Here is a 27,651-nt window from a genome sequence, read left to right on the forward strand (position 1 = left end):
TAGCAGAGACAGAAACCCCAGAATCGTGGCAGAATATCCGAGGCTAATGCGATTCGACAAAGGAAGGTTGAGAGATGTCTGGGCTGGGAGTAGTTTACCAAGCGAATAATCTGGCAGCATTTGGGATGCTGTGTGCATTTTCATGATCGTTTACATTTATTTCGTTTAAATAAAATACCTCTCTCCCATTTGGCTTCATTTTTCTATTGTTAACGTTTTTTTATGGGTTGTAGCCTCACGCGCCTGCGCCCAGTTCCAATAATCGTATTGTGGAAATGGTGAACCAGGAGTTATGAATATCTATTTCGCAATTTTCGCCTTCATGGCACCTGTTGTTATTGTTATGATAACGGTAGGGGTATCATGTGTAATTCACCGAAGGAGGCACAGTCGGATTGAACGCTCACTTCTTCAATGATGGACGCTCTGGTTCGTATTAGTATGACTACCCTGTGTATGGTTGTGTCAGTGTATTGTTTGTGTTGACATGTTTTGTTGTTTCCCCGTTGTAGTCTACTAATAGCCTAGGACATTTTATAGGTTCATGATGCAGGCAGTAACCTAATGCCTAAGCTACCAGAACCAGATTGCCACTATTTATTTTCAGGTGTCTGATTCGCCCCAATTTGCACCTGTCGGACCACTCTTATTTCATAATCATTTCCAACATTTAACACGGCTCGATGTCACACATTAATATGTTTTAAAAAAGGTGATATAGGCCTATCTATAGCATACAAAAAATATATATATTCCTATTCCACCCCATTCCTCTACCTGGTCATTAATTCGTTATGTTGGCTAATAGTCTTCAACCTAGACCAAAAGGAAACAGAAAGGCCTTTTTATGTTTTAAATAACATTGTAGCCTTTACCATACTTTCCCATTCAATTCACCTGTAAATATGTGGATGCCTACCAAATGTATTGAATCACTCATAGGCCTATTATAGGCGTTACCCATTTTGGTGCACATGTTTTTTTTTAGATCTAGTCTATAAGGTGCGCTATAATGACCTGGTGATTTTTTTTGTGGACAACAAAAATGCGTTAAAGATGTAGACCCCATGCTTATTCGAATGCAACACTTGACACGCTGGAAACAAACAAAGAAGCCGTGCAAATAAAATGCCACACGTTTTGTTCGAGCTTGTAGGATGTGCAGGTACCAGGGATGCTTGTTACCATGGAGACGGGATGCAGGCACGCGGTGCAGTCTTGTGCTGCATAGGGGGAGATAAAAAAAAAAAAAAAAAAATAGGGTACCGAAGATCGCACAGGCTATTGTAGTTTTCAACAAAGAGAACAATGAAAGACTGACAATCACTATTTTTAAGCACTATATCAACAGGAATTAAAAGGTAGTCTTTAAAATAATTAGCATCTCACAAATCTCCCATGTCACACCTCCTTGTAGTTGGGCAGAAATCCCCCCCCTTTCAGTTTCTAGTATCATCTCTCCGGGAGCACCGCTCCGATTACCGTGGAAGAAACATTCCTGTCATGGCGCCTAGATTCCAGCTGAAGGTAAGAATTGCGCTGTATCACAACGCGTGTTCTGGAAACCAAGCCGGTGAAAGATATTGCATTGCGAGGCAATTTGGGCTTTTAAAATAGAATGCAGGTCCTATATGGACAAATCATTTGTGGGCGTCAGTGGATTGTAGCCAGTGTAGCATAACCTGGCTAGCATATTGCTCGTATACTCGGCCGCTGTTTGAATAGAACAAGAAAGGACAGGACGGAGTTGACATTGGTGAATGACATAGAGACATTGTGACTCAAACCATGTCGTGCTGGTAAATTATAAATGATCTTTCTTTGACCTTCACATCTGCGTGTTTTATGATGTGATGTGTGTGTGTGAAGGGCTTGGCTTCATATACATTACATAAAAAAAGATAACTTTGGTGCATTTTCACAACTCTGAGCACAAAAATCTAAACAGATCATCAAAATAGCTCATGTTTCAAAACTCGAATCAAATGTTTTTATTGACCAAGTATAACAAACGAATTCACAGTCACTTGTTCACTGCAACAAATCCCTCTTTCAATTTGGATGCATTTTCAATTTAATTATCTGCTTTTCAAAATGCAATATTCACTTTAAGCCTACATTTGATATGATATTCTTATCATTTGTTAACACTACAATTCATTATCACTTAATCAAACTGCTCAAAACTGTTAATTACGGAACTAAACGGATGTAGTGCCTAGTTAACATATATAGTTTGATAATTGTACATTTCTATATTTTTACCTCATAAATGTATCAATTTGACATCAATTTATGTTGGAAGGGAAAACTAAATCATACTGTATATGGATGTGACTGTAAATACTACATCATCATTCTCCAGAAGCCAATGTGCTTCAATAGGACAACGTGGAAAGAGTCACTCTTATGTGCTACAATTTGGAATTATAGTGTAGAGTACAATGCACTGCTGAAATACCTGGGTTTTATATAACAACATATTCCACTCATTATCTGAATTTCATTGATACACTCACTGTAAGCGGATTCATTTTGTTGAGCAGAGAGATAGGAGATACTGTATAGAAACACATAGAAAAGGTGATCATGTGAAATGTTGCAAGGGGCAGAAATGACATACAACACCATAGTACAGTATGTGACAATAAAACGTATTATTTATTTTTTAGTTATACACCATATTTCTGATGATTTGTCCTACGTTTGTACTGTATACGGATAATGAAACCGTAAGACTGACCTATTTCCCAACATGCTCACAATGTGTATATTGTATTTGTCACGTTCCTGACCTGTTTTCTGTTAGTTTTTGTATGTGTTAGTTGGTCAGGACGTGAGTGTGGGTGGGCAGTCTATGTTTTCTGTTTCTATGTTGGTTAATGGGTGACCTGATATGGTTCTCAATTAGAGGCAGGTGGTTTTCATCTCCTCTGATTGAGAATCATATTAAGGTAGGTGGTTTCACAGTGTTTGTTTGTGGGTGGTTGTCTCCTGTGTCTGTGTTTGTTTGCACCATACGGGACTGTTTCGTTCGTTCGTCGTTTTGTGTAGTCATTTTCCTGTTCGTGCGTTCTTCGTTACATGTAAGTTCTTACGTTCAGGTTTGTCTACTTCGTTTGTTGTTTTGTAGTTTGTGTAAGTGTTTTCGTGTTTTTCCGTTTTGTTTAATAAATATTATGTCTACAAGAAACGCTGCATTTTGGTTCGATCCCTGCTCCTCTTCGGATGAAGAACGCCGTTACAGTATTGTTTTGCTGTTGGATTAAATAGTAGTTTAAATAACTAAATGGTGAACCTGTCATTATCTGATGCATTGGTGATTTTGCATAAATGACTCGGGGGTGAAAGATATGTGCAACCCCAATGAATGCACAATCAAAAGTTCTTTAAAAGGATAGGGGCCATTACAAGTGTTATCAGTTTAGAGTTTTGTACTTAGAGTTTTGAAAATAGACCACTTACAGTGGATTCGGAAAGTATTCAGACCCCTTGACTTTTTCCACATTTTGTTACGTTACAGGCTTTTTCTAAAATAGATTAAATAAAAATGTTTTTCCTCATCAATCTACACACAATACCCTAATAATGACAAAGAGACAACAGGTTTTTAGAATTTTTTGCAAATATATTAAAAACAAACAGCAATACCTTATTTACATACGTATTCAGACCCTTTGCTATGAGACTCGAAATTGAGCTCAGGTGCATACTGTTTACATTTATAAATCCTTGAGATGTTACTGCAACTTGATTGGAGTCCACCTGTGGTAAGTTCAATTGATTGGACATGATTTGGAAAGGCATACACCTGTCTAAATAAGGTCCCACAGTTGACAGTGCATGTAAGAGCAAAAACCAAGCCATGAGGTCGAAGGAATTGTCCGTAGAGCTCCGAGACAGGCACAGATCTGGGGAATGGTACCAAAACATTTCTGCAGCATTGAAGGTCCCCAAGAACACAGTGGCCTCCATCATTCTTAAATGGAAGAGGTTTGGAACCACCAAGACTCTTCCTATAGCTGGCCAAACTGAGCAAACGGGGGAGAAGGGCCTTGGTCAGGGAGGTGACCAAGAACCGATGGTCCCTCTGACAGAGCTCCAGAGTTCCTCTGTGGAGATGGGAGAACCTCCCAGAAGGACAAACATCTCTGCAGCACACCACTAATCAGGCCTTTATGGTAGAGTGGCCAGACAGAAGCCACTCCTCAGTAAAAGCCACATGACAGTACGCTTGGAGTTTGCCAGAGGCACCTCAAGGACTCTCAGACCATGAGAAACAAGATTCTCTGGTCTGATGAAACCAAGATTGAACTCTTTGGCCTGAATGCCAAGCGTCACGTCTGGAGGAAACTGGCACCATCCCTACAGTGAAGCATGGTGATGGCAGCATCATGCTGTGGGGATGTTTTTCAATGACAGGGACTGGAAGACTAGTCAGGATCGAGGGAAAGATGAACAGAGCAAAGTAGTGAGTGCTCCAGAGCACTCATGACCTCAGACTGGGGCAAGGGTTCACCTTCCAACAGGACAACGACCCTAAGCACACAGCCAAGACAACGCGTGAGTGGATTCAGGACAAGTCTCTTAAATGTCCTTGAGTGGCCATGCCAGAGCCCGGACTTGAACCCGATCTAACATCTCTGGAGAGACCTGAAATAGCTGTGCATCGACGCTCCCCATCCAGCCTGACATAGCTTGAGAGGATCTGCAGAGAAGAATGGGTGAAACTCCCCAAATGCAGGTGTGCAAAGCTTGTAGCGTCATACCCAAAAATACTTGAGTCTGTAATCGCTGCGAAAGGTGCTTTTAACAAAGTACTGATAAAGGATCTGAATACTTATGTAAATGTAATATTTGTTTTTAAGTTTTTATTTTGAATAAATATGACAAAATGTCTAAAAACCTGTTTTGCTTTGTCATTATGGGGGTATTGTGTGTAGATTGATGAGGGGGAAAAACGATATATTCAATTTTAGAATAAGGCTGTAACGTAACAAAATGCAGGAAAAAATCAAGGGATCTGAATACTTTCTGAATGAAACTGTGTATCTGAAGAATGCGCCAAAGTGATTGAATAAAACTGTAATGTGGGAAAAGTATCACTTGATTTAGGCTGTGCTATAGTGTTGCTTAAAGCATATAATCAAGTACAAATCATGTCATTTAAGTGGATGTGATTAGTTTATTAAATTCAAAGGAAGGTTGTCGTCCTCCTCTCCCCCTGCCTCAGAGCAATCAATAGAATGGATATCGGTTAGTTTCAGTGTTTTTCAATGTACTGATTAACTTGTGTGTCAGTGTGCGTGTGCGTGTGAGTGTGTCACTGTTCGTGTCAATGTGTGTGTGTGTGTGTGAGTCAGTTCCTGGAGCCTCAGGTTCAGAAAGCCACAAAGCTGAGTTTTGGATAGCCTATTTATTGGCTAGGATCTACAATTCCATTACTTATTTCATAGAACCCTTTCCTGGAATGATGTCATTGTGCCACTGAAAAATCCCCTTAGTGAAAGACAGCTGGAGTAGAGTTTGCACTGTTTCCCCCCCACCCTCAATTTTATACCACATCATAGGCTATTACCAGAGCTGCTATCAGTATTGATGCATCCTGCAACAGTTAGGCTACTGATTCCGCTACAGTTAACAGGGTTAGAGTAGGAATGCTGATCTAGGATCAGGTCCCCCCTGTCCATGTAATCTTACTCATTATGATCTGTTTTAGCCAGAGCGGGACAACTTCCAAGTGAAACTGGAGGGCGCTCAATTCAAATACATCATAAAATCATAAAAATTATGGATATTAAACATTTAGGTACATATACGTGTCTTCTATCGGTTGAAAGCTTAAATTCTTGTTAATATAACTGCACTGTCCGACTTACAGTAACTATTACAGCGAAAACATGGCATGCTATTGTTTGAGGACGGTGCCCCACATCAAAATATTTTTCCACCGGCACAGGTTTCATAAATTCACAAATAGCGTTCAAATATTCACTTACTTTTTGAAAATCTTCCTCTGATTTGTCATTCAAAGGGTCCCAGCTGTAACATGTAGTGTCGTTTTGTTAGATAAAATCCTTCTTTATATCCCAAAAAGTCAGTTTAGTTGGCGCCATTGATTTGAGTAATCCACTCGTTCAACATGCAGATAAAGGAATCCGAAAATCTACCCATAAACTTTGTTTCAACAAGTCAAAATACGTTTCTATTTACTCCTCAGATACCCTAAAATGTAATCAAACTATAATATTTCTTACGGAAAGAAGTATGTTCAGTAGGAAACCGATTTTAGATGGTGCGTCCTGTCTTCATGGCGCTCGCAAACACAAATTTCCAAGACTGTGTTCCTGTACTAAAACTGAGATTTCTTATTCGTTTTTTAAGTTACACGCCTGAAACCTTGAACATAGACTGCTGACACCCTGTGGAAGCCAGAGGAATTGGCTTGGCTAATTTTGGCTTATTTCCAAAATGACCTTATACTTGCCATTCTAAGAGGATGGCCTCTCTCTCAAAATCCGGTTGGTTTTTCATTGGATTTTCTCCTACCATATCTATTGTGTTATATTCTCCTACATTATTTTAACATTTCTACAAACTTCAAAGTGTTGTCTTTCCAATGGTACCAATTATATGCATATCCTGGCTTCAGGGCCTGAGCAACAGGCAGTTTACTTTGGGCACGTCATTCAGGCGGAAATTGAGAAAAAAGGGGCCTAGTCCTAAGAAGTTTTTAACCCTAAACCTAACCCTAGCTCCTAACCCTAACCCTAAAATTAGCCCTAGCTCCTAACCCTTAACGTAATTCTAACCCTAACACTAATTTTAACATTAACCCTAAACCCCCTAGAAATAGCATTTGACCTTGTGGGGACTAACAAAATGTCCCAAGTTGGTCAAATTTTTGTTCGTTTACTATTCTTGTGGGGACTTCTGGTTAAACACGTCCACACACACACACATACACACACTCCGGACCAGGCGTGTGCAGGAATTAAATAATTAATGTCTGGTCATCCTTCCTTATTGATATTTAACGAGTCTCCCACTGCTCTGACAGCCCATCGAGGACAGCTATTTATAAAGACCACTGTCACGTGCTAACACTTAGCTTGAGAAATATCTGCCATCTCGCACACTACGGCTGCATCCCAAATGGCACTCTATGACCTATATGGTGCGTTATTTTTGACCAGAGACCGTAGCATCTTGAGTGCTGCAGTTTATTGTCGTTGGGGGCACAACTGTTTCATTTCAATACCTCTTCTTCATGTCATTCCTCTATTTTGGTCCCGCGCTGTGTACTTACTTCGTTCTCCTTTCAAACACTATAAATTCATCCCTCTACCCATTCTTTTTCTGTCTTGGTGGGTTCGTTTTAATTCAATGAATTAATTCCCTTGAATATCAAAGTAAAAGTGACCCATTTTACATTCCATTTACCAGAGGCTCTTATCCAGAGGTGACTTACAGTAGTGAGTGCACATATTCTCATAGTTTTTTGTACTGGTCCCCCCATGGGAATCAAACCCACAACCCTTGCATTGCAAGCACCATGCGCTACCAACCAAGCACCACAGGACCCCTACCTGTGTGATTCATTGACTCTCCACCTCTCCCTCCTCCCCAGTCTAACGTGAAGAGCATTGAGTGCGAGCTGCATTGCCCAGTGTGTAAGGAGATCGTCAAGCAGCCCGTGGTCCTGCCATGTCAGCACAGCGTCTGCCTGATGTGTGCCTCAGAGGTCCTGGTTCAAAATGGCTACCCTCCTCCGGAGCTGCCACCCGAGCCCAACTCTCCTGCCTCCACCCCCAACACCCGCTCTCCCCGCCAGGCACGCAGGCCCATGCCCAGCAAGGCCGACCATCGACCCATCGACCGCGTGCTACGTTCAGGTAATGTGTGTGTGTTTGTGTAAATGTGTGTTTGCACATGAGAGAGAGTGTGTGTATGTGTGTGTGTATGTGTCTTTAGATTCAATGTCAAGTGACGATCAATAGGACTAGTCTGGGGATGCGATGGAAATGCACACATCCTTCTCTCTTTCTCTCTATTTCCTCCACTCTTTACCCATCCCTCTCTCCTCATCCCACTGACTGACTCCTCCCCCTCTGTCACCCTTTGTCCAGGATTTGGGACGTATCCGTCGCCGGGGCGACGGCGTAAGGAACCGCCGCCCCCTGCGATGTTGTTTCCGTGCCCGCCCTGTGGGAGAGAGGTAGAGCTGGGAGAGAAGGGCCTGACTGACTGCCTGCGTAACCTCACCTTGGAGCGCATTGTAGAGAGGTAACACACACACACACATTTATACACACTTACATTTATACACGCAAGTACGCACACATGCACTATGCACAGGTCATGGTCTTACGGAAAAGACACATACATTTTATGTGATCCCATGTGATCTAATGTGAAGTTAAGGTAATAACATGTAAAGCAACATGTGATAACATGAAACTACACGTGATAACATGAAACTACACATGTGAAAACACATTTTCACATGATTTTCATGTGAAATTTCACATGAAATAATGTGATTTGCCACTTGTGAAATCGTGTATTTTCTGTAAGGGAGGATGTAGCCCTTAGGGCTGGGCAGTATACCGTATTTTGATGCACAGACTGGTTTGGGTTTTTACTTTACCTTCTATAACGGATATTGAATGTGATACACCATGTGTAACGTCCATTTTTATAGTCATCTCTCATGCCGCTTTCCACAAAGACCTAGCCCCTCACCCTGTGCACATTTGTTGTTCCTCGACCACGAGACACTTGCGTTCAGTGGTCAATGCAGCACATTCAACAATGATGACAACTATGCTGTTTTCTCTTTGCTTCTTAATATAAATCCACTAGCGTTCTATAATTACACTATTAGTTTGTGTTTCTTACATCTGCAAATGGCTAGTTTGTCTTTTCTTTGCAAGTTGGGCCAAAAGTTGGGCCTAAATAGCCACTAATGCTAATTGCTAGTTAGCTGGCTAGCTAATAAATGTACTGAGTCAGAGCAAACGTAACTAGCTATTAGAGGTCGACCGATTAATCGGAATGGACGATTAATTAGGGCCGATTTCAAGTTTTCATAACAATCGGAAATCGGTCATTTTGGACGGCGTTTTTTTTTTTATACCTTTATTTAACTAGGCAAGTCAGTTAAGAACACATTCTTATTTTCAATGACGGCCTAGGAACGGTGGGTTAACTGCCTTGTTCAGGGGCAGAACGTTGTTAGCTCAGGGATTCAATCTTGCAACCTTACGGGTAACTAGTCCAACGCTCTAATCACCTGCCTCACGAGGAGCCCGCCTGTTACGCGAATGCAGTAAGAAGCCACGGTAAGTTGCTAGCTAGCATTAAACTTATCTTATAAAAAACAATCAATCAATCAATCATAATCACTAGTTATAACTACACATGGTTGATGATATTACTAGTTTATCTAGCTTGTCCTGCGTTGCATATAATCGATGCAGTCGCGAAAAAGGACTGTCGTTGCTCCAACGTCTACCTAACCATAAACATCAATGCCTTTCTTAAAATCAATACACAGAAGTATATGTTTTTAAACCTGCATATTTAGCTAAAAGAAATCCAGGTTAGCAGGCTGTCACGCCCTGACCTTAGAGATCCTTTTTATGTCTCTATTTTGGTTTGGTCAGGGCGTGAGTTGGGGTGGGCATTCTATGTTGTGTGTTCTATGTTTTCTATTTCTGTGTGTTTGGCCGGGTGTGGTTTTCAATCAGAGGCAGCTGTCTATCCCTTGTCTCTGATTGAGAACCATACTTAGGTAGCCTTTTCCCCACCTGTGTTTTGTGGGTAGTTGTTTTCTGTTTTGTGTCTGCACCAGACAGAACTGTTTTGCTTTCGTTCTGCTGTTTGTTGTTTTTGTTCGATTTGGTTTCTTTTTGGATTAAATCATGAACATTTTAAACGCTGCACCTTGGTCCACTCTTCCTTCAGCCTACGAGAACCGTTACACAGGCAATATTAACTAGGTGAAATTGTGTCACTTCTCTTGCGTTCATTGCACGCAGAGTCAGTGTATATGCAACAGTTTGGGCCCGCCTGGCTCATTGCGAACTAATTTGCCAGAATCTTACGTAATTATGACATAACATTGAAGGTTGTGCAATGTAACAGGAATATTTAGACTGATGGATGCCACCCGTTAGATAAAATACGGAACGGTTCCGTATTTCACTGAAAGAATAAATGTTTTGTTTTCGAGATGACAGTTTCCGGATTCGACCATAGTAATTTAACCTCTTGGCGCACGGATCCCTTTAACGAGATCATTTTCGTAAACAACCGCTGAATTGCAGAGCGCCAAGAAAAATAAAAAATATTTATTTTCATGAAATCACAAGTGAAATATACCAAAACACAGCTTAGCTTGTTGTTAATCCACCTATCGTGTCAGATTTTGAAAATATGCTTTACAGCGAAAGCAATCCAAGCGTTTGTGAGTTTATCGATCACTAGACAAAACATTACGAACAGCTAACCTAAGGCTTGTATTTCTGTGTGTTATTATGTTATAATTAAGTCTATGATTTGATAGAGCAGTCTGACTGAGCGATGGTGGGCACCAGCATGCTCGTAATCATTCATTCAAACAGCACTTTCGTGCGTTTTGCCAGCAGCTCTGCTGTTTATGAATTCAAGCCTATCAACTCTCGAGATTATGCTGGTGTAACCGATGTGAAATGGCTAGCTAGTTAGCGGGGTGCGCGCTAATAGCGTTTCAAACGTCACTCGCTCTGAGACTTGGAGTAGTTGTTCCCCTGCTCTGCATGGGTAACGCTGCTTCGAGGGTGGCTGTTGTCGATGTGTTCCTGGTTCGAGCCCAGGTAGCGGCGAGGAGAGGGATGGAAGCTATACTGTTACACTGGCAATACTAAAGTGCCTATAAGAACATCCAATAGTCAAAGGTATGTGAAATACAAATCGTATAGAGAGAAATAGTCCTATAATTTCTATAATAACTACAACCTAAAACTTCTTACCTGGGAATATTGAAGACTCATGTTAAAAGGAACCACCAGCTTTCATATGTTCTCATGTTGTCACGCCCTGACCGTAGAGAGCTTTTTATGTCTCTATTTTTGTTTGGTCAGGGTGTGATTTGGGTGGGCATTCTATGTTAATTTTCTATGTTTTGTATTTCTTTGTGTTTGGCCGGGTGTGGTTCTCAATCAGAGGCAGTTGTCTATCGTTGTCTCTGATTGAGAATCATACTTAGGTAGCTTTTCCCTACCGATGCTTTGTGGGTAGTTATTTTCTGTTTTGTGTTTCTGCACCTGACAGGACTGTTTCGGTTTCATTTATTCTCTTGTTATTTTGTATAGTGTTCAGTTCTATAGAAAAACATGAACACTTACCACGCTGCGCTTTGGTCCCATTCTTCATCTTCATCCGACGACCGTTACACATGTTCTGAGCAAGGAACTTAAACGTTAGCTTTCTTACATGGCACATATTGCACTTTTACTTTCTTCTCCAACACTTTGTTTTTGCATTATTTAAACCAAATTGAACATGTTTCATTATTTATTTGATTTTTAAATAGATTTTTATTGATGTATTATATTAAGTTAAAATAAGTGTTCATTCAGTATTGTTGTAATTGTCATTATTACAAATACATTTTTAAAAATCGTCCCATTAATCGGTATCGTCTTTTTTGGTCCTCCAATAATCGGTATCGGTATCGGCGTTGAAAAATTATAATCGGTCGACCTCTACTAGCTATACAGCCTGATAATACCAGGGATGGACCTAAATCAGCATGTCGTTTGTGCAACAGCATCTTCTAAATCCAAGAGCAATATGCGAAGCATGAACATGTTAGCTACAGGAAGTATCTAAGAGAAAACATTAAATGTAACCAAAGGGTCCCCTATGAAACACTGACCATCACTTTGGTTCCTACCCTGTCACCATAACTCCTCCCTGGCATTTTTATTCTTTGTCATGTCGAACAACACTGTATTCAAAGTGCCCACTATTATAGCCTAACTATAGAATTAGAATAATCATTCTATTTCCATGATTCCAACAGTTCACCCAAATGGTTTGCTCTAAATCGCAACTGCAACATTTTATTTAAAATTGTTTGCCCATATCGTGCAGCCCTACGTGGCAGTGTGGAAATGATCTCAAATGATTGCAGGAAATGCAGAAATTGATGAAAATGCTGAAAATTATTTTTTGTTTTAAGTTGAATTGAACAGTATAAAACAATCAGAAAGGAGAAAGACCCATTGAAATCGCTTAGAATGTATGTGTTGCCATCTTATGGTCACACACTTCTCATAAAGCAAATTTAGAACTTTTATTATTCAAAAACATAAAATACCTTGATACTGTATGATATTTTGGCCATATTGCCCAGCCTTACCGTGCCTGCAAAATCAGTGTCACCGTCGGGAAGGAATTTCCTCTTGGTCTGTTGAAGACGTTGGTTTCCCAGTCTGTTCAGATCTCACCCGTGACACACACACACACACCAGCATCAGCACCAGCACCCTGGTCAAAAATAGTATGGGTCCTGGTCAAAAGTAGTGGATTATATAGGGAATAGGGTGCCACTCTTGTTAATCAGCATGGAGCTGACCTAGAGAGGAAATTAGCAGAGCTCCCAGACTGCAACACACTGCAGCAACACACTGCAGCAACCTACTGTAGCAGAAATACATTGCACTTCCACTGGACTACTGCAGTGTAACGGCTAAAAGCTTATTTTCCCCATGTAGAGTAACCTCTGTTATGTTATTTATCACCCGCTCTACCCATCCCCTCTCTCTCTGTCTTGGCCCTGTTCTCTCCTTCCGTCTTTCTTATTTTTGTCTCTCTTTCTTTCGCCTTTTCCAACCTCGCCCACCCCCTATCTACTACTATCCTGCCCTAATTCGCCCATGCTCTCTCTCTCTCGCTCCCCTACCCTCCTCCCTTTAATCATTCCCCTCTATCTTCCTCTCCCCCCTCTCTTAGGTACAGGCACACAGTGAGCCTGGGCAGTGTGGCTGTGATGTGTCAGTTCTGCAAGCCTCCCCAGTCCCTGGAGGCCACTAAGGGCTGCGCCGACTGCCAAGCCAGCTTCTGTAACGAGTGTTTCAAGCTCTACCACCCCTGGGGGACGCCGCGCGCCCAGCACGAACACGTCCAGCCCACCCTCAACTTCAGGCCCAAGGTGAGGCCTGCCTCTCTCTCATCCCTCACTCATCCCTCTCTTCTCTCCTCTCTCTCACCCCTCTTGTCTCTCCTCCTCCTCCAGGTTCTGTCGTGTCCGGAGCATGACCAGGAGCGTCTGCACTTCTACTGTAGGACGTGCCAGCGGTTGCTGTGCCCGCTCTGCAAGCTGCGCCGCGTCCACGCCGGGCACAAGGTGGCGCCAGTCGCCCAGGCCTACCAGACACTCAAGGTAGGCATCTGGGTGCAATGGCTTAATTGGTTGTAGCATGGTTCCTGCATTGGCCTTATACTGTGGGATTTACTGCATAATGTATGTAATACCTGAGCTGCTTTGAATAAAAGTACCTAAATGGCAATATTGTTATACTCAGTGGCATTAGTGGATATCACACGCAATGGAGATTGGCCCTCAATGGTTGGTGGTTAGTCTAGTAGTATGACAGAAAAGGGGTAAGTCGCCATTGAGCTGTGGGTTTAGATCATCCAGTGTGTAAGAGATGAATACAGTTCAAATGTAGGGTAATACAGAGCTACTGATGTGCATTAGGATTAAGTCTGGTCAGGGCATTAACTCTTTGTTTATTTGACAGGACAAGATTACCAAGGAGATTAACTACATTCTGTCCAACCAGGAGACGGTGCTGGGCCAGATCTCACAGCTGGAGAGTGCCACCACTCAGACAGAGGTGACTAAATAATACTGCGGTCTGCAGAGGTCCAGAAATAAGCCACCAGAGGGGTATACCACAAAGCAGGATCAATGAGTTAGCCAGCTAACTTTGATAAACAACCAGAAATAACTTTGGATTAATTAAGGAAGTTTACCTTAGATATGTGTTTTTAGATGTTGAGTCAATTAGACCAAGTTTTCTTTTGTAAAAAAAATGGTCAATTCATCATATGAGCTCCACTGTGCGGGCAATAATATATAATAATATTTAAGCAAGCTGGCTAATATATTGATCTTACTGACCACACCACCATAGACAGCATTGTTTACCACAGTAGACATCATATGCTCATGTATACTGTATTCATAATACATAGCTCTACGGTCCTAATCTGTGTGTTGCTGTCTAATACATCATCTCTGTGGTCTTCCTAACCTCCCTGTGTGTTGCTGTCTGACTGCGTAGCCAGGCTTAACCACAGAATGAAATAGAACACGATTCTAGAATAATATTGATTGAAATACATTACATCTCTACGGTCCTACTCCTCCCTGTGTGTTGCTGTCTGTCCACAGGCGAACAGCGTAGCGGCACGGGAGCAGCTGTCTCAGAGCGTGAGAGACCTGACCGCCCTTCTCGCTGAGCGCCACGCCTCATTGTCTCAGGCCCTGGAGGGGGCACGGCAGAGGCGGGGCGAGGCGTTGGCGGGCCAGGTGGCGGAGAGGCGGAGCCTGCTAGAACACGCAGGTCTCATGGCGTTCTCCCAAGAGCTGCTGAAGGAGACGGACCCGCCCTGCTTCGTCCAGGCAGCGCGCCAGACACACAGCAGGTACTGTACACACAACAGGTCTGACTGGCTGGGCAGCAGACAGCGTGGAAGCTTATACAAATAGCACCCTATTCCCCATAGAGCTCTGATCCAAAGTAGTGCATGGTAGGGAATAGGGTTCTATTTTGGACGAATACCCAGGGCTCTTTAACGCCCTAGTTTTGTTGATTTTTCCGTTCCTTTGTTTGTTTTGTTTTGTTTGTTTGTTTCTCTGTTCTTATTGTTCCATTTCCTCTCACCCAGTCCTCCAATCAATGTCTATTGTCTATTCTTCTTTCCCTCTTGTGTGTGCTTTCACTGCTCATCCCACGGCATCAGCAAAATGACAAATGGCCACAAGAGGGAGCCAGTAGACCTGTTTGATAAAGAGAACGTGGCGTGGCTTGAGTGATGGGTGTTCTATGTAGTTGTGCTCCAACCAGTGTTCACTGTTTCCAATGATGGTTTGTTAGACTGACACTGGATTAGTGGCATGAAACATGTAGTTATACAAGTAGACAGTAGACTGCTACAGGGTGTAGTCTCATTAATCTACAGTATCTGTAATGTCTCGTGGACAGGTCTATGTCAACATAACTGGTACCGTAGAATCTGTAGGGAATGGAATGGGTTGCGTGGGATAACAAGCAGCAGTAGTTCCGGTGTTTTATTTTTTTGTAACTGGTTATTTGGTCAAATCACGATTTCGCAGGTATTAGCATCTTGTGTAACTCTGTGTTGTTGTCTGTGTCACACTGCTTTGCTTTGTCTTGGCCAGGTCGCAGTTGCAAATGAGAACTTGTTCTCAACTAGCCTACCTGGTTAAATAAAGGTGAAAAAATATATATATCTTTCGGATTTCGGGAAGGGGAGGAGGCATTCGGCCAGCAAAGAGAGAAGTTGGAGCTCCTCGTTCCGGTTCTGCTCCTCATTCTAGCGTCTCTTAGTCCCTTCTCTTAACATGCATGGACCCAAAATTTAATCGAGCAGCTGACCAATTACGTGAGACTTTAGTTCTGGATTAACCAAGATTAATCTATCTGCTATCAATTAAAGTTACTCTAATTGCGTATTACCCTAATAATAAAGTTGTTAAGTCTGTGTAGTGCATACCTCTCTCCTCGGACTTGTCATCTAATCCCAAATAATTATTCTAAAAGTCTATGTGTATGTGTGTGTATGACTCCGCACTCTCTATTTCCTTCTCTCTCTCTCTCTCTCTCTCTCTCTCTCTCTCTCTCTCTCTCTCTCTCTCTCTCTCTCTCTCTCTCTCTCTCTCTCTCTCTCTCTCTCTCTCTCTCTCTCTCTCTCTCTCTCTCTCTCTCTCTCTCTCTCTCTCTCTCCAAGGTTATCCACGTCCATCGAGGGGCTGCAGTGTTTCTCTCTGGCCGCTGATCCCTCCTTCAGACACTTCCAGCTGGACGTCTCCAAAGAGCTCAAACTCCTCACAGACCTGCAGTTCATCCAGGGTGAGACAGAGGAGAGGATAAAGGAGGGGATAGGGGGCTAGGGAGGGTTAGAGGGATAGAGTCAGTCAGAGAGAGAGGAGGATAAAGGAGGAGGCTGGGGAGACGTTGAGGGATAGAGTCAGTCAGAGAGAGAGTAAGAGAGGAGGATAAAGGAGGAGGCTGGGGAGACGTTGAGGGATAGAGTCAGTCAGAGAGAGAGGAGGATAGAGGAGGGGGCTATGGAGACATAGAGGGATAGTCAACCAGAGAGCAGGGTTAGAGCCAGAGTATTGAAAAAGGGATTTAGGAGAGGAAAGAGAGGATGTAAGAGAAATTACATACTACAGAATACAATCATGTAACATTTTGGTGGTAATTCAATTTAAAGGTAGACTCAGCAAGATTAAATAAATGCACAAGATAAACAGCAGTAGTGGGTCAATTTCCGCAACAACTGAGAGCGTCGAAGCGCAAGGTTAAACTTCTCCTGTAGCTATCACGTTGTAGAAGCGCGAAGCGCACCCGTGCACATGCGCAGGTACTCTGTGTGGCTGTGTGAGAGCAGTGTTGCATCGCGCTCATCTGAATATCTGCTGTGCTGCTCGTGGCAACATCATCTCGCTGAGTCTACCATTAGTTATGTCATTTTACTGAATCATACTGTATCTTCAACTATGCATTAGCAAACTGTAGTGAACATCTGATAGTATTGCATATGTAATCAAGCCAGAGAGTATGTTTTTTGTATCCAACATCTGACTGACAGCTATAATGCTTTCTCCCATCAGCCCCTCTGGCCCCTGTTATTGACACCCAAAAGACCCTGGCCTATGACCAGCTCTTCCTGTGTTGGCGGCTGCCTCAGGAATCCGCCCCCGCCTGGCACTTCTCTGTGGAGTTTCGTCGCCGGGGGGTGGTGCCAGGAGGCGGGGCCAGGGGTGGTATCCAAGGGCGATTGGCTGCGGCCCGCTGGGGTTGGCAGCGGCTGGAGGAGGTGGGCGGAACCAGTGCTGTGATTGACAGGTTGGAGATGGACAGTGTGTATGTGTTGAGGGTGAGAGGCTGCAACAAGGCGGGCTTCGGGGAGTACAGTGAGGAGGTGTACCTACACACCCCGCCAGCACCGGGTGAGGTTTATACACTGTTCTATAGGTACACACACTACATGCACACTACACACACACACACACACATGATCTCATCAGTATTGGTATAACTGATATGCATCCGAACAGTATCCATAGAGATCATCTTAATGACTAATTTCTCTATTTTTCTGCCCATTCCCATCCTTCTCTCTACCCATACCATCCAACTCTCCTCCCATCCCATCTCTCTATCCAACCCATCCTCTGAACACTGTCTTCACATGTCTCTCCTCATCTCACTCGTTCCACTCCTAGGTCCACTCTCTCAATCCACATCTCCCCCTCTGCCTGTTAATGTGAGCATCGACACTCTTTTCTCATTTTTCCTCTTGTTGCTTCGCACATATCTCGACCTCTTTTTACATTTATACCATGCATCTCTTGTCCTCCCAGGCACCCTCGTTCTCCCTCCATAATGAGATCTCAGAGTGTGTTGATGAGGTTTGCTATTTGTTCAAACCTGAGGCTTAACAAATGGATTGAGTTGATTGAGATCTATGCTAATGTGTCTGGGAAGTCCGGAGTGGTCAATGTATTCCTTGTCTCCCTTGGTAAACGATTCTATTCTGCTATGTTTCCCTCAGGAATATTAATAATCCCAATTTAGGAACGATGCATCTCCTTCTCCTTTGATTGACCTTCTGCTTGACTGTTTTCTATCAGTTTCTAGTTTGTTGATGAAAGACAGTTTGACTCCCTCTCTCCTAGTCCATGTCTCCTCTTTTCATTCCAGAGGAGTTGCATGACAGTTCTTTGTCCCTCGTCTCTGTTAAACTTCTCAGTTCTTTCTTTGTTGCCCTGATTCTATACAGTGCATTCAGGAAGTATTCAGAGCCCTTTTCCACATTCTGTAACATTACAGCCTTATTCTAAAATGTATAAAATATTCCCCCCCCCATCAATCTACACACAATACCCCATAATGACAAAGTGAAAACAGTATTTCAACCATCTTTGCAGCACTCCACCAATCAGGCCTTTATGGTAGAGTGGCCAGATAGAACCACTCCTCAGTAAAAGGCACATGACAGCCCGCTTCAAGTTTCTCTGGTCTGATGAAACCAAGATTGAACTCTTTGGCCTGAATGCCAAGCGTCACATTTGGAGGAAACCTGACACCATCCCTACAATGATGCATGGTGGTGGCAGGATGCTGTGAGGATGTTTTTCAGCAGCAGGGACTGGGAGACTAGTCAGGATCGAGGGAAAGATGAACGGAGCAAAGTACAGAGAGATCCTTGATGAAAACCTGTTCCAAAGTGCTCAGGACCTCAGACTGGGGCAAAGGTTCACCTTCCAACAGGACAATGACCCTAAGCACACAGCCAAGACAACGCAGGAGTGGATTCGGGACAAGTCTATGAATGTCCTTGAGTGGCCCAGCCAGAGCCTGGACTTGAACCACATCTCTGGAGAGACCTGAAAATAGCTGTGCAGAAATGCTCCCCATCCAACCCGACAGAGCTTGAGAGGATCTGCAGAGAAGAATGGGAGAAACTCCTCAAATACAGGTGTGCCAAGCTTGTAGCGTCATACCCAAGAAGACGAGGCTGTAATCGCTGCCAAAGGTGCTTTAACAAAGTACTGAGTAAAAAATCTGAATACTTATGTAAATGTAATATTTCCATTTTTTTTAATAGAAATTATCAAAAAATTCGGAAACAGTTTTTGCTTTGTCATTGTGGAGTATTGCGTGAAGATTGATGAGGGGAATTTTTTTTAAACCATTTTTAGAATAAGGCTGTAATATAACAAAATGTGGAAAAAGTCAAGGGGCCTGAATACTTTCTTAATATACTGCATCTTACTACTCCTCTATCCCTGTATTAGTGCTGATCGATTAACAGAAATATCGGTTATTTTTTGTTTTTTAAACAACTAATTGACCGACGTCGGTTCAATTATTTTGAATTCCACTTTGTTCTGTTTTGTTCTGTGAGCTCAATGTGCGGTTTCTGTATAGATAACTCAGATCAAGCCTGAACTGTGCGATGTAGTAGGGAGTTTTAGTTTTCAACAGGCCAATATTCTACATTGTTTAGCTCAGAAAACTTGATAATTAACTACAATGACCATAATCCATTGCGTGCCCGCTTGAACTTGTCTGCTCTATGCGGAGCAGACACAGAGACTGAGACAAGAGAGAACGTGCGATGAAGAGGGACAGAAAGCAGTTGCATCACGAGCGCGTAAATACATGATCTAAGTGATTGATAGTTGGTATTCAGCAGTCAAAAGTAGGCCTTATTAGCGCTAGCTGCGCCACCAGAGACCCTGGGTTCGCGCCCAGGCTCTGTCGCAGCCGGCCGCGACCGGGAGGTCCGTGGGGTGACGCATAATTGGCCTAGCGTCGTCCGGGTTAGGGAGGGTTTGGCCGGTAGGGATATCCTTGTCTCATCGCGCACCAGCGACTCCTGTGGCGGGCCGGGCGCAGTGCGCGCTAACCAAGGGATCCAGGTGCACGGTGTTTCCTCCGACACATTGGTGCGGCTGGCTTCCGGGTTGGAGGCGCGCTGTGTTAAGAAGCAATGCGGCTTGGTTGGGTTGTGTTTCGGAGGACGCATGGCTTTCGACCTTCGTCTCTCCCGAGCCCGTACGGGAGTTGTAGCGATGAGACAAGATAGTAATTACTAACAATTGGATACCACGAAATTGGGGAGAAAAGGGGGTCAAATTAAATAAAAAAGTAGGCCTTATTTACTTTGAAAACGACTAAAATAGTGATTCTGTCAGACAGCATAGGCAGCAGCTCTATAGAGATGAGAACTTGGAATTAAATATAAAGTTATCAAATAAAACAAATATTTTATTAAAGTAATGTGAATAAATTATGGTTAAAGTGATAAGCAGTCACTACCATCATTGTTTTATTCTGTGTTTTTACAGCATTCAACCCACATAATGCACATTGCATTTAATGTACATTTCTTTAATCGAAATAAAAAATAAAAAAGTGATTATTTTTGAATAATTGAACCAACCTCAAAAAGCACTAATTGCTCAGCACTACCCTGTATTTACCTCCTCTGTGCCCTTATCGTCTTCCCTCTCTCCTACTTCGCTTCTCTACTCTATCTCATCAAAACCTACCTCTTCCCTCTTCTCTCCTTCCTACTTATGCACTCCTCCTTCCACCCTCCCTCTTTCTTTCCCCCTCTCCATCTCCCTATCCTCCCCTGGCCTCCTCTCTCTCAGTGTTAAATTTCTACCTGGACTCTCGCTGGGGTCTCCATGCCGACCGGCTGGTGGTGAGTAAGGAACAGCGCTGTGCCCGGAGCGTCCCCGGCCTGTCCCTGATGCAGGCCGCTGACCGAGCGCTCACTTCCTGTCACCTGACTGCAGACCTCCTGGTGGGCGACGTGGCCATCACCCAGGGCAGGCACTACTGGGCGTGCTCAGTGGAGCCCGGCTCCTATCTGGTCAAAGTAAGTGGAATGGCTGGGAGGAGAGTTTGTCCCAATCCCAAATCTACCCCATAAGGCCAGTGCCATATTCACCTGTGGAGATCTGAGAGGATTTGCCCTCTGCTAGGTGGAAGTTAACCCATATTGCTTATACCAATCAAATCCTTTCAAATCTCCACAGGTGCATAGGGCAGGGATCAGCAACTAGATTCAGCCGTAGGCAGTTTTTCTTGTGCGGATGGTTGGGGGGCCGGAACATAATTACAAATAATTTGACTGCAAATTGACTGCAAGAAGCCCAAACAGATACTAAAACATAATCATTTCAAACCTTGCTTACATTTGTATATTGACTCCACATTGACTCTGTACCGGTACCCCCTGTATATAGCCCCACTATTGTTATTTACTGCTGCTGTTTAATTATTTGTTATTCTTATCTCTTACTTTTTTGGGGGTATTTTCTTAAACCGCATTGTCGGTTAATTAAGGGATTGTAAGTAAGCATTTCACTGTTGTATTCGGCGCATGTGACAAATAACATTTGATTTGATTTTGACATGATCACGTCTCTCTGTTATGCATGAAAATACTTGGGAACAGATTTTTAAAAATGAAAATCACTTGGAGCTGATTTCCTGGATTTTTTACAGTCTTATGTTCAACAATGAAAATCCCCCCCACACACACACAAAAAAATCTCTCTATATTTATAAATACAAATCTCAAAACGTATAAATAAAACCATTTGACCCGCGGGCCGGGCCGCCAGTTGGAAAACCCTTAGAGGACGATTTAGAATTGGCCCTTACTATATTGTATGGTGTGTATTTATGTGTTTTTTGTATATATACATAACTATATACAAAAGACTATATACAAAAATGTGTATGAAAATGTATGTGCGAAATTATTGGCACCCTTGATGAGCATCAAAATGCTGGGCTATATTGTATGCTACAAACAAAAATCTGGAAACTATATTATTTTATATTAATATAATTGCTCAGAAAAGAGATTGTTTAACAAGTAATATTACTTTTTTTCTCAAAGATAAGGGTAAAAAGGATTGGCACCCCTGTTTTCAATAACTTTCAATACCTCAGCTTGTGAAGATAACAGCAGTGTGCTTAAAATGTTTTATGAGATTGGAGAATTATTGTATTGGAGGGATTTTAGTCCATTCCTCCATACAGAATTTTTCCAAATCCTTTATCTTTTGTCTGCGCTTATGGACTGCCCTCTTCAATTTTAACCACAGGTATTCAATGGGGTTCAAGTCTGGAATAGAGGTCTTCACGGGTCCAAAAAGTTGGACCCCTTCTGAAATGGACCTGGGGCTTTTCCACCCGGAACCGACATGCGAAAATTCATTTTAAAAATAGTGACCCGTTCCGAACGAACCCGAGGACCACTAGACCCGTTCCGTATAGACCTGGTTAGATCCAAACCCTGTCCGATCCGAATGAGGGAAGCTACTTCATTAACCAGAGCTGATTAAGCGCGAGGGAGAGGGAGAGAGATGTCCGCTTTAGTAGGTGGGGAGGGGCCTTGATACTGTGAGCGAGTGACTCGGGGAGCAAGCTAGGCTAATTGAGGCTGCTAGGCTAATTGAGGCTGCTAGGCTAATTGAGGCTGCATGCACTTTCTCATCCTACAGTTACAAATAACAACAAGCCCATTTAGAATATTAAGTATAGCAGCCTACCTGTTAGCTCTTGGTTATTGTAGCCTATCCTTCTTCTTAACTTTTAATTCTGTCATTTTAATTCCATCTTCCATTGTTTAGATATCTCCTAACTTTTACCACATTGAGGCTCTATGACTGTAGCCCAATTCCACTTTGATGACTTATAGTTGACCAACAACAATAACAAGCTACAGGCATCACTCTTGAAAAGAGCAGCAGCATAAATTATACAAGGTCTCTCGCTCCTCTACCGCAGCAGTCTCTTTCGGATCTGTACAGGTCCTTTCGGAGAAGTCAGTTAAAATTACACCTTCCTTGAGAACCTTAACAATCATCAGATCCGACCCAGACCTGTAACATTATCTAGAATTCTAGATCAAGACCCACTCAGATCCTGGATCGGGCCTTGGGCATTCGGGTGAAGACCTCTAGTCTGGAGGTGTTGATTTTGTGGTCAATTTACCATTTCTTTGTTGATTTTGATGTGTGTTTGGGGTTATTGTCTTGCTGGAACATCCCCTTGTGGCCAAGTTTCAGCCTCATGGCAGAGGCAACCAGGTTTTTGACATATATATATATATAAATACTCTTCAAGGTTAGGAGAGTGTGTACACAAATTAAGCGGGAGACCGACACATAATCACACCAGAGAAAGTTATTTCTATCAAGACAGTACCTGAATCCAGCAGATAAAGCAGATGTTGAAGTCGGAAGTTTACATACACCTTAGCCAAATACATTTAAACTAGGTTTAATTCTAGAAAAGTTCCCTGTCTTATGTCAGTTAGGATCACCACTTTATTTTAAGAATGTGAAATGTCAGAATAATAGTAGAGAGAATGATTTATTTCAGCTTTTATTTCTTTCATCACATTCCCAGTGGGTCAGAAGTTTACATACACTCAATCAGTATTTGGTAGCATTGCCTTTAAACTGTTTAACTTGGGTCAAATGTTTCGGGTAGCCTTCCACAAGCTTCTCAAAATAAGTTGGGTGAATTTTGGCCCATTCCTCCTGACAGAGCTGGTGTAACCGAGTCAGGTTTGTAGGTCTCATTGCTCGCACGCGCTTTTTCAGTTCTGCCCACATTTTCTATAGGATTGAGGTCAGGGCTTTGTGATGGCCACTCCAATACCTTGACTTTGTTGTCCTTAAGCCATTTTGCCACAACTTTGGAAGTATGCTTGCGGTCATTGTCCATTTGGAAGACCCATTTGCGACTAAGCTTTAACTTCCTGACTGATGTCTTGAGATGTTGCTTCAATATATCCACATAATTGTCCTTCCTCATGATGCCATCTATTTTGTGACGTGCACCAGTCCCTCCTGCAGCAAAGCACCCCCACAACATGATGCTGCCACCCCCATGCTTCACGGTTGGGATGGTGTTCTTTGGCTTGCAAGCCTCCCCCTTTTTCCTCCAAACATAATGATGGTCATTATGGCAAAACAGTTCTATTTTTGTTTCATCAGACCAGAGGACATTTCTCCAAAACGTATGATCTTTGTCCCCATGTGCAGTTGCAAACCGTAGTCTGGCTTCTTTATGGCGGTCTTCCTTGCAGAGCGGTATGTCGATATTGGACTCGTTTTACTGTGGATATAGATACTTTTGTATTTGTTTCCTCCAGCATCTTCACAAGGTCCTTTGCTGTTGTTCTGGGATTTATTTGTACTTTTTGCACCAAAGTACGTTCATCTCAGAATGCGTCTCCTTCCTGAGCGGTATGGCGGCTGCGTTGTCCCATGGTGTTTATACTTGCGTACTATTGTTTGTACAGATGAACGTGATACCTTCAGGCATTTGGAAATTGCTCCCAATGATGACCCAGACTTGTGGAGGTCTACAATTTTTTTTTCAGAGGTCTTGGCTGATTTCTTTTGATTTTCCCATGATGTCAAGCAAAGAGGCACTGAGTTTGAAGGTAGGCCTTGAAATACATCCACAGGTAGACCTCCAATTGACTCAAATGATGTCAATTAGCCTATCAGAAGCTTCTAAAGCCATGACATAATTTTATGGAATTTTCCAAGCTGTTTAAAGGCATAGTCAACTTAGTGTATGTAAACTTCTGACCCACTGAAATGCACAAAGTAGATGTCCTAACCGACTTGCCAAAACTATAGTTTGTTAACAAGAAATTTGTGGAGTGGTTGAAAAACGAGTTTTAATGACTCCAACCTAAGTGTATATAAGCTTCCGACTTCAACCGTATATATTACATTCGGAAAGTATTCAGACCCCTTCACTTTTTCCACATTTTGTTAAGTTACAGCTGTTTTCTAAAATTGTTTTTTTTAAATCCTTCAATCTACACACAAAACCCTATAATGACAAAGCGAAAAATGTGGCGTCGGGGCAAGTCTCTGAATGTCCTTGAGTGGCCCAGCCAGAGCTCTGACTTGAACCTGATCTAACATCTCTGGAGAGACCTGAAAATATCTGTGCCGCGATGACACCCCATCAAACCTGACAGAGCTTGAGAGGATCGGCAGAGAAGAATAGGATAAACTCCCCAAATACAGGTGTGCCAAGCTTGTAGCGTCATACCCAAGACTTGAAGCTGTAATCGCTGCTAAAGGTGCTTCAACAAAGTACTGAGTAAATTGTCTAAATACTTATGTAAATCTGATATCAGTTTTTTGTTTTGAATACATTTGTAAAAATAAATAAAAACCTGTTTTTGCTTACTCATTATGGGGTAATTTGTGTAGATTTAGTAGGGGAAAAAACAATTGAATGCATTTTAGAATAAGGCTGTTGCGTAACAAAATGTGAAACAAAAGTCAAGGGGTCTGAATACTTTCCGAATGCACCTGTAGATAGCTTTTTTTATGTATGTATTACTTGTTAAATAGAATCTGTTTCTCTGAGTAATTGTGTTAGTATAAAATAATATAATGGAAAAATAAATAGCATACAATATAGTATTTGTATTATTTATTTTATACATTATGTTTTGTTCATATTTTCAAGGGTGCCAATAATTTCGAACTCCACTGTATGTTGCTGCCCTCTTTCATTGCCTCTATCTGTTCCACAGGTGGGGGTGGGCCTAGAGGCCAAACTACAGGATTGGTTTCACCTCCCGCAAGACATGGCCAGTCCCCGGTGAGTGGTGCTGGAGGTTGAGGCTATAAAGTCCAGGGAGGACAGGAAGTAGTCAATGGAAAATTGGTTGAGGATAGACTGACTATCAGGGCTTGTATAAAAAAAACATCTCAGATTAGGAGTGCTGGTCTAGGATCAGTTTATCCTTTTACATCATAATGAATAAGATTACATGGACAGGGGGAACAGATCAGCCTTCCTACTCTGAGACGCTTTATGTATACGGGCCCTAGATGTGTGCGTGTGTGTATGACTCCGCACTCTCTATTTCCTTCTCTCTCTCTCTCTCTCTCTCTCTCTCTGCCTCCCCCTGTAGTTATGACCCAGACAGTGGCCATGACAGTGGGGCAGAGGATTCCCTGGAATCCCCTCCCCCCTTCTCTTTCCTCACCATGGGCATGGGCAAGATCTTCCTGCCCCAGGCTCCCAACCATCATAACAACCATGGTTGCAATGGCACCAACCCCCGCCGCAGCCCCACCATCGCCAACGGCAACAGCCCTGCCTCCTCGCCTACGGGCCTCACCTACCCCCTGCCTCCCAGGCTTGGGGTGTGCCTTGACTTTGAGAAGGGTCGCGTCACTTTCTACGATGCCCACTCGCTCCGTCCTCTGTGGGAGGGGCCTGTCGATTGCTCCGGCCCCGTTTGCCCGGCTTTCTTTTTTATTGGCGGAGGGGCACTACAGTTACAGGAGTTGGTGGCCAATCGGATGGCAGACCAGACTCCAGTCAGGAGGGTCACCATCCAATCACGTGTCACTAATCTGAATAACTAGGCTGCGATTCAATTTGAAACCATGGTGTAGCACGCGCTTGACATTTAAAGGTAATTTCCAATTGAGCCGACCTCTACAGCGTTTACCCTGAATGTGATCTCTGCAAACGCAGTAACATTGCCTTTAAACGGCGCATTGAATCTCGGCCTTAATCTTAGGTGATTGATTGGACATAGAATGTAAAGTTAATTGTAAGCTATTTACTTGGCCAGAGCAAAAAGTTAGTAACCTCATTTTGTTGTTTTGTATCTCATTTGTATGAAAAAAAACTTGTTTTTATTGCAACCGATATGCAAATGCATTTTACTTTATTACATACTTTTTTGGTTTACACATTTTATTTTGCCAGAAATGCTAAATTGCTTAAGTAGGGGCTGGCAAATTACACACATAGCAATTATGTAATGTCTCCTATCTTCGACGCTTGCTCTATTAACCACGCTATACTGTATATATTTACGGTATATATATATATATATATATGCAAGAACATATATTTATTTTAGAAAAACTGTTTCTCAGTCATGTCCTGTCTGTGTGTTCATCTATGTCAGGGGTATTCAAATCTTACCCTACGAGGTCCGGACTACTGCTGGTTTTCCGTTTTACCTGATCATTAATTGCACCTACCTGGTGTCCCATGTGGAAATTACTTCAAGGTCCAGAAATGAATTGGAGGTTCTATGTTTTCTGATCATGTAATAGTTCCCCCCTTCACTGTACTAAAACTATTTACACATCTACTGTACGTCTGTGTATCTCCAATGGAAAAAAAGTCCTGACTGTTAGTGAAATCTTCCCACTCACTCCATCACAACCCCAACTAAAGTGATTTATCTGGTCTAAATACTGTTGTCATTGAGTAGACAGTAGATTGAGTTAGGAGGATAACATGTCATGAGGAAATACTGAAATTAGGAACTGAATGATACCGCTTCAGCCACCTTGATTAATGTGTTTGTGCATTGGTTGTTTTTCCAACGTTTAACTGTGTGTGTGTGTGTGTAGGAGTGAGACTGCAGTTAAAATAATTCACATGTCTGATAATCATATTGACCACCATTTGCTGATTATAATTGTCTTTTAGGGAATATTTTGTATTATTTCAAAGTGTGCTTGATTGTAAAATTATGAGCAGTACTTCTTATGAATGATACGCTTTCTAGAAATGTAGGTTGTTTCCAAAATGACACCCTATTCCATGTATAGTGCACTACTTTTGACAAAGGCCCAAAGCTTGGTCAAAAGTAGTGCCCTATTTAGGGAATAGGGTGCCATTTGGGACGCGGACAAAATGTAAACTTCACCTGCTGGCAGAATGTTTGTAAAAAATAAAAAAAACAGACCAACAATTTACGCTAAATAAAGACAAATTCTGAAAATGAGAAAAA

At 42.5% G+C, this 27,651-nt stretch overlaps 1 protein-coding gene across 4 annotated transcripts; it reads left to right on the forward strand.

Annotated features, from left to right (window-relative positions):
- On the forward strand, window positions 1–27,645 carry LOC139554416 (tripartite motif-containing protein 46-like). Of its 4 annotated transcripts, none has more exons than XM_071367171.1 (12): window positions 1–429; window positions 7,631–7,895; window positions 8,130–8,286; window positions 13,003–13,201; window positions 13,286–13,432; window positions 13,794–13,889; window positions 14,450–14,703; window positions 16,030–16,151; window positions 16,919–17,257; window positions 20,474–20,703; window positions 25,417–25,484; window positions 25,801–27,645. In XM_071367171.1, exons 1-12 carry the CDS (start codon window positions 415–417, stop codon window positions 26,258–26,260), a joined length of 2,352 nt encoding a protein of 783 aa, XP_071223272.1. In that variant the 5' UTR covers window positions 1–414; the 3' UTR covers window positions 26,261–27,645. The 4 variants fall into 4 exon arrangements, with proteins under 4 accessions (XP_071223272.1, XP_071223274.1, XP_071223275.1 ...); XM_071367170.1 differs by lacking the exon at window positions 1–429 and adding an exon at window positions 971–1,527; XM_071367174.1 differs by lacking the exons at window positions 1–429; window positions 25,417–25,484; window positions 25,801–27,645 and adding exons at window positions 887–1,527; window positions 17,534–17,574 and having other exon boundaries at window positions 20,474–20,600.
- The last annotated feature ends 6 nt before the right edge of the window (window positions 27,646–27,651 follow it).

The sequence above is a fragment of the Salvelinus alpinus genome, chromosome 26 (assembly GCF_045679555.1).
Source record: "Salvelinus alpinus chromosome 26, SLU_Salpinus.1, whole genome shotgun sequence".
Classification (NCBI taxonomy): Eukaryota; Metazoa; Chordata; class Actinopteri; order Salmoniformes; family Salmonidae; genus Salvelinus; species Salvelinus alpinus.

Bases quoted from the DNA above. Each gene is read 5' to 3' on its own strand.
- LOC139554416 (XM_071367170.1), top strand. From the start codon at position 1,399: ATGTCACACCTCCTTGTAGTTGGGCAGAAATCCCCCCCCTTTCAGTTT. The intron at 13,433-13,793 runs GTAGGCATCTGG...TTTATTTGACAG, and splicing joins AGGCCTACCAGACACTCAAG to GACAAGATTACCAAGGAGAT. The intron at 25,485-25,800 runs GTGAGTGGTGCT...CTCCCCCTGTAG, and splicing joins CAAGACATGGCCAGTCCCCG to TTATGACCCAGACAGTGGCC.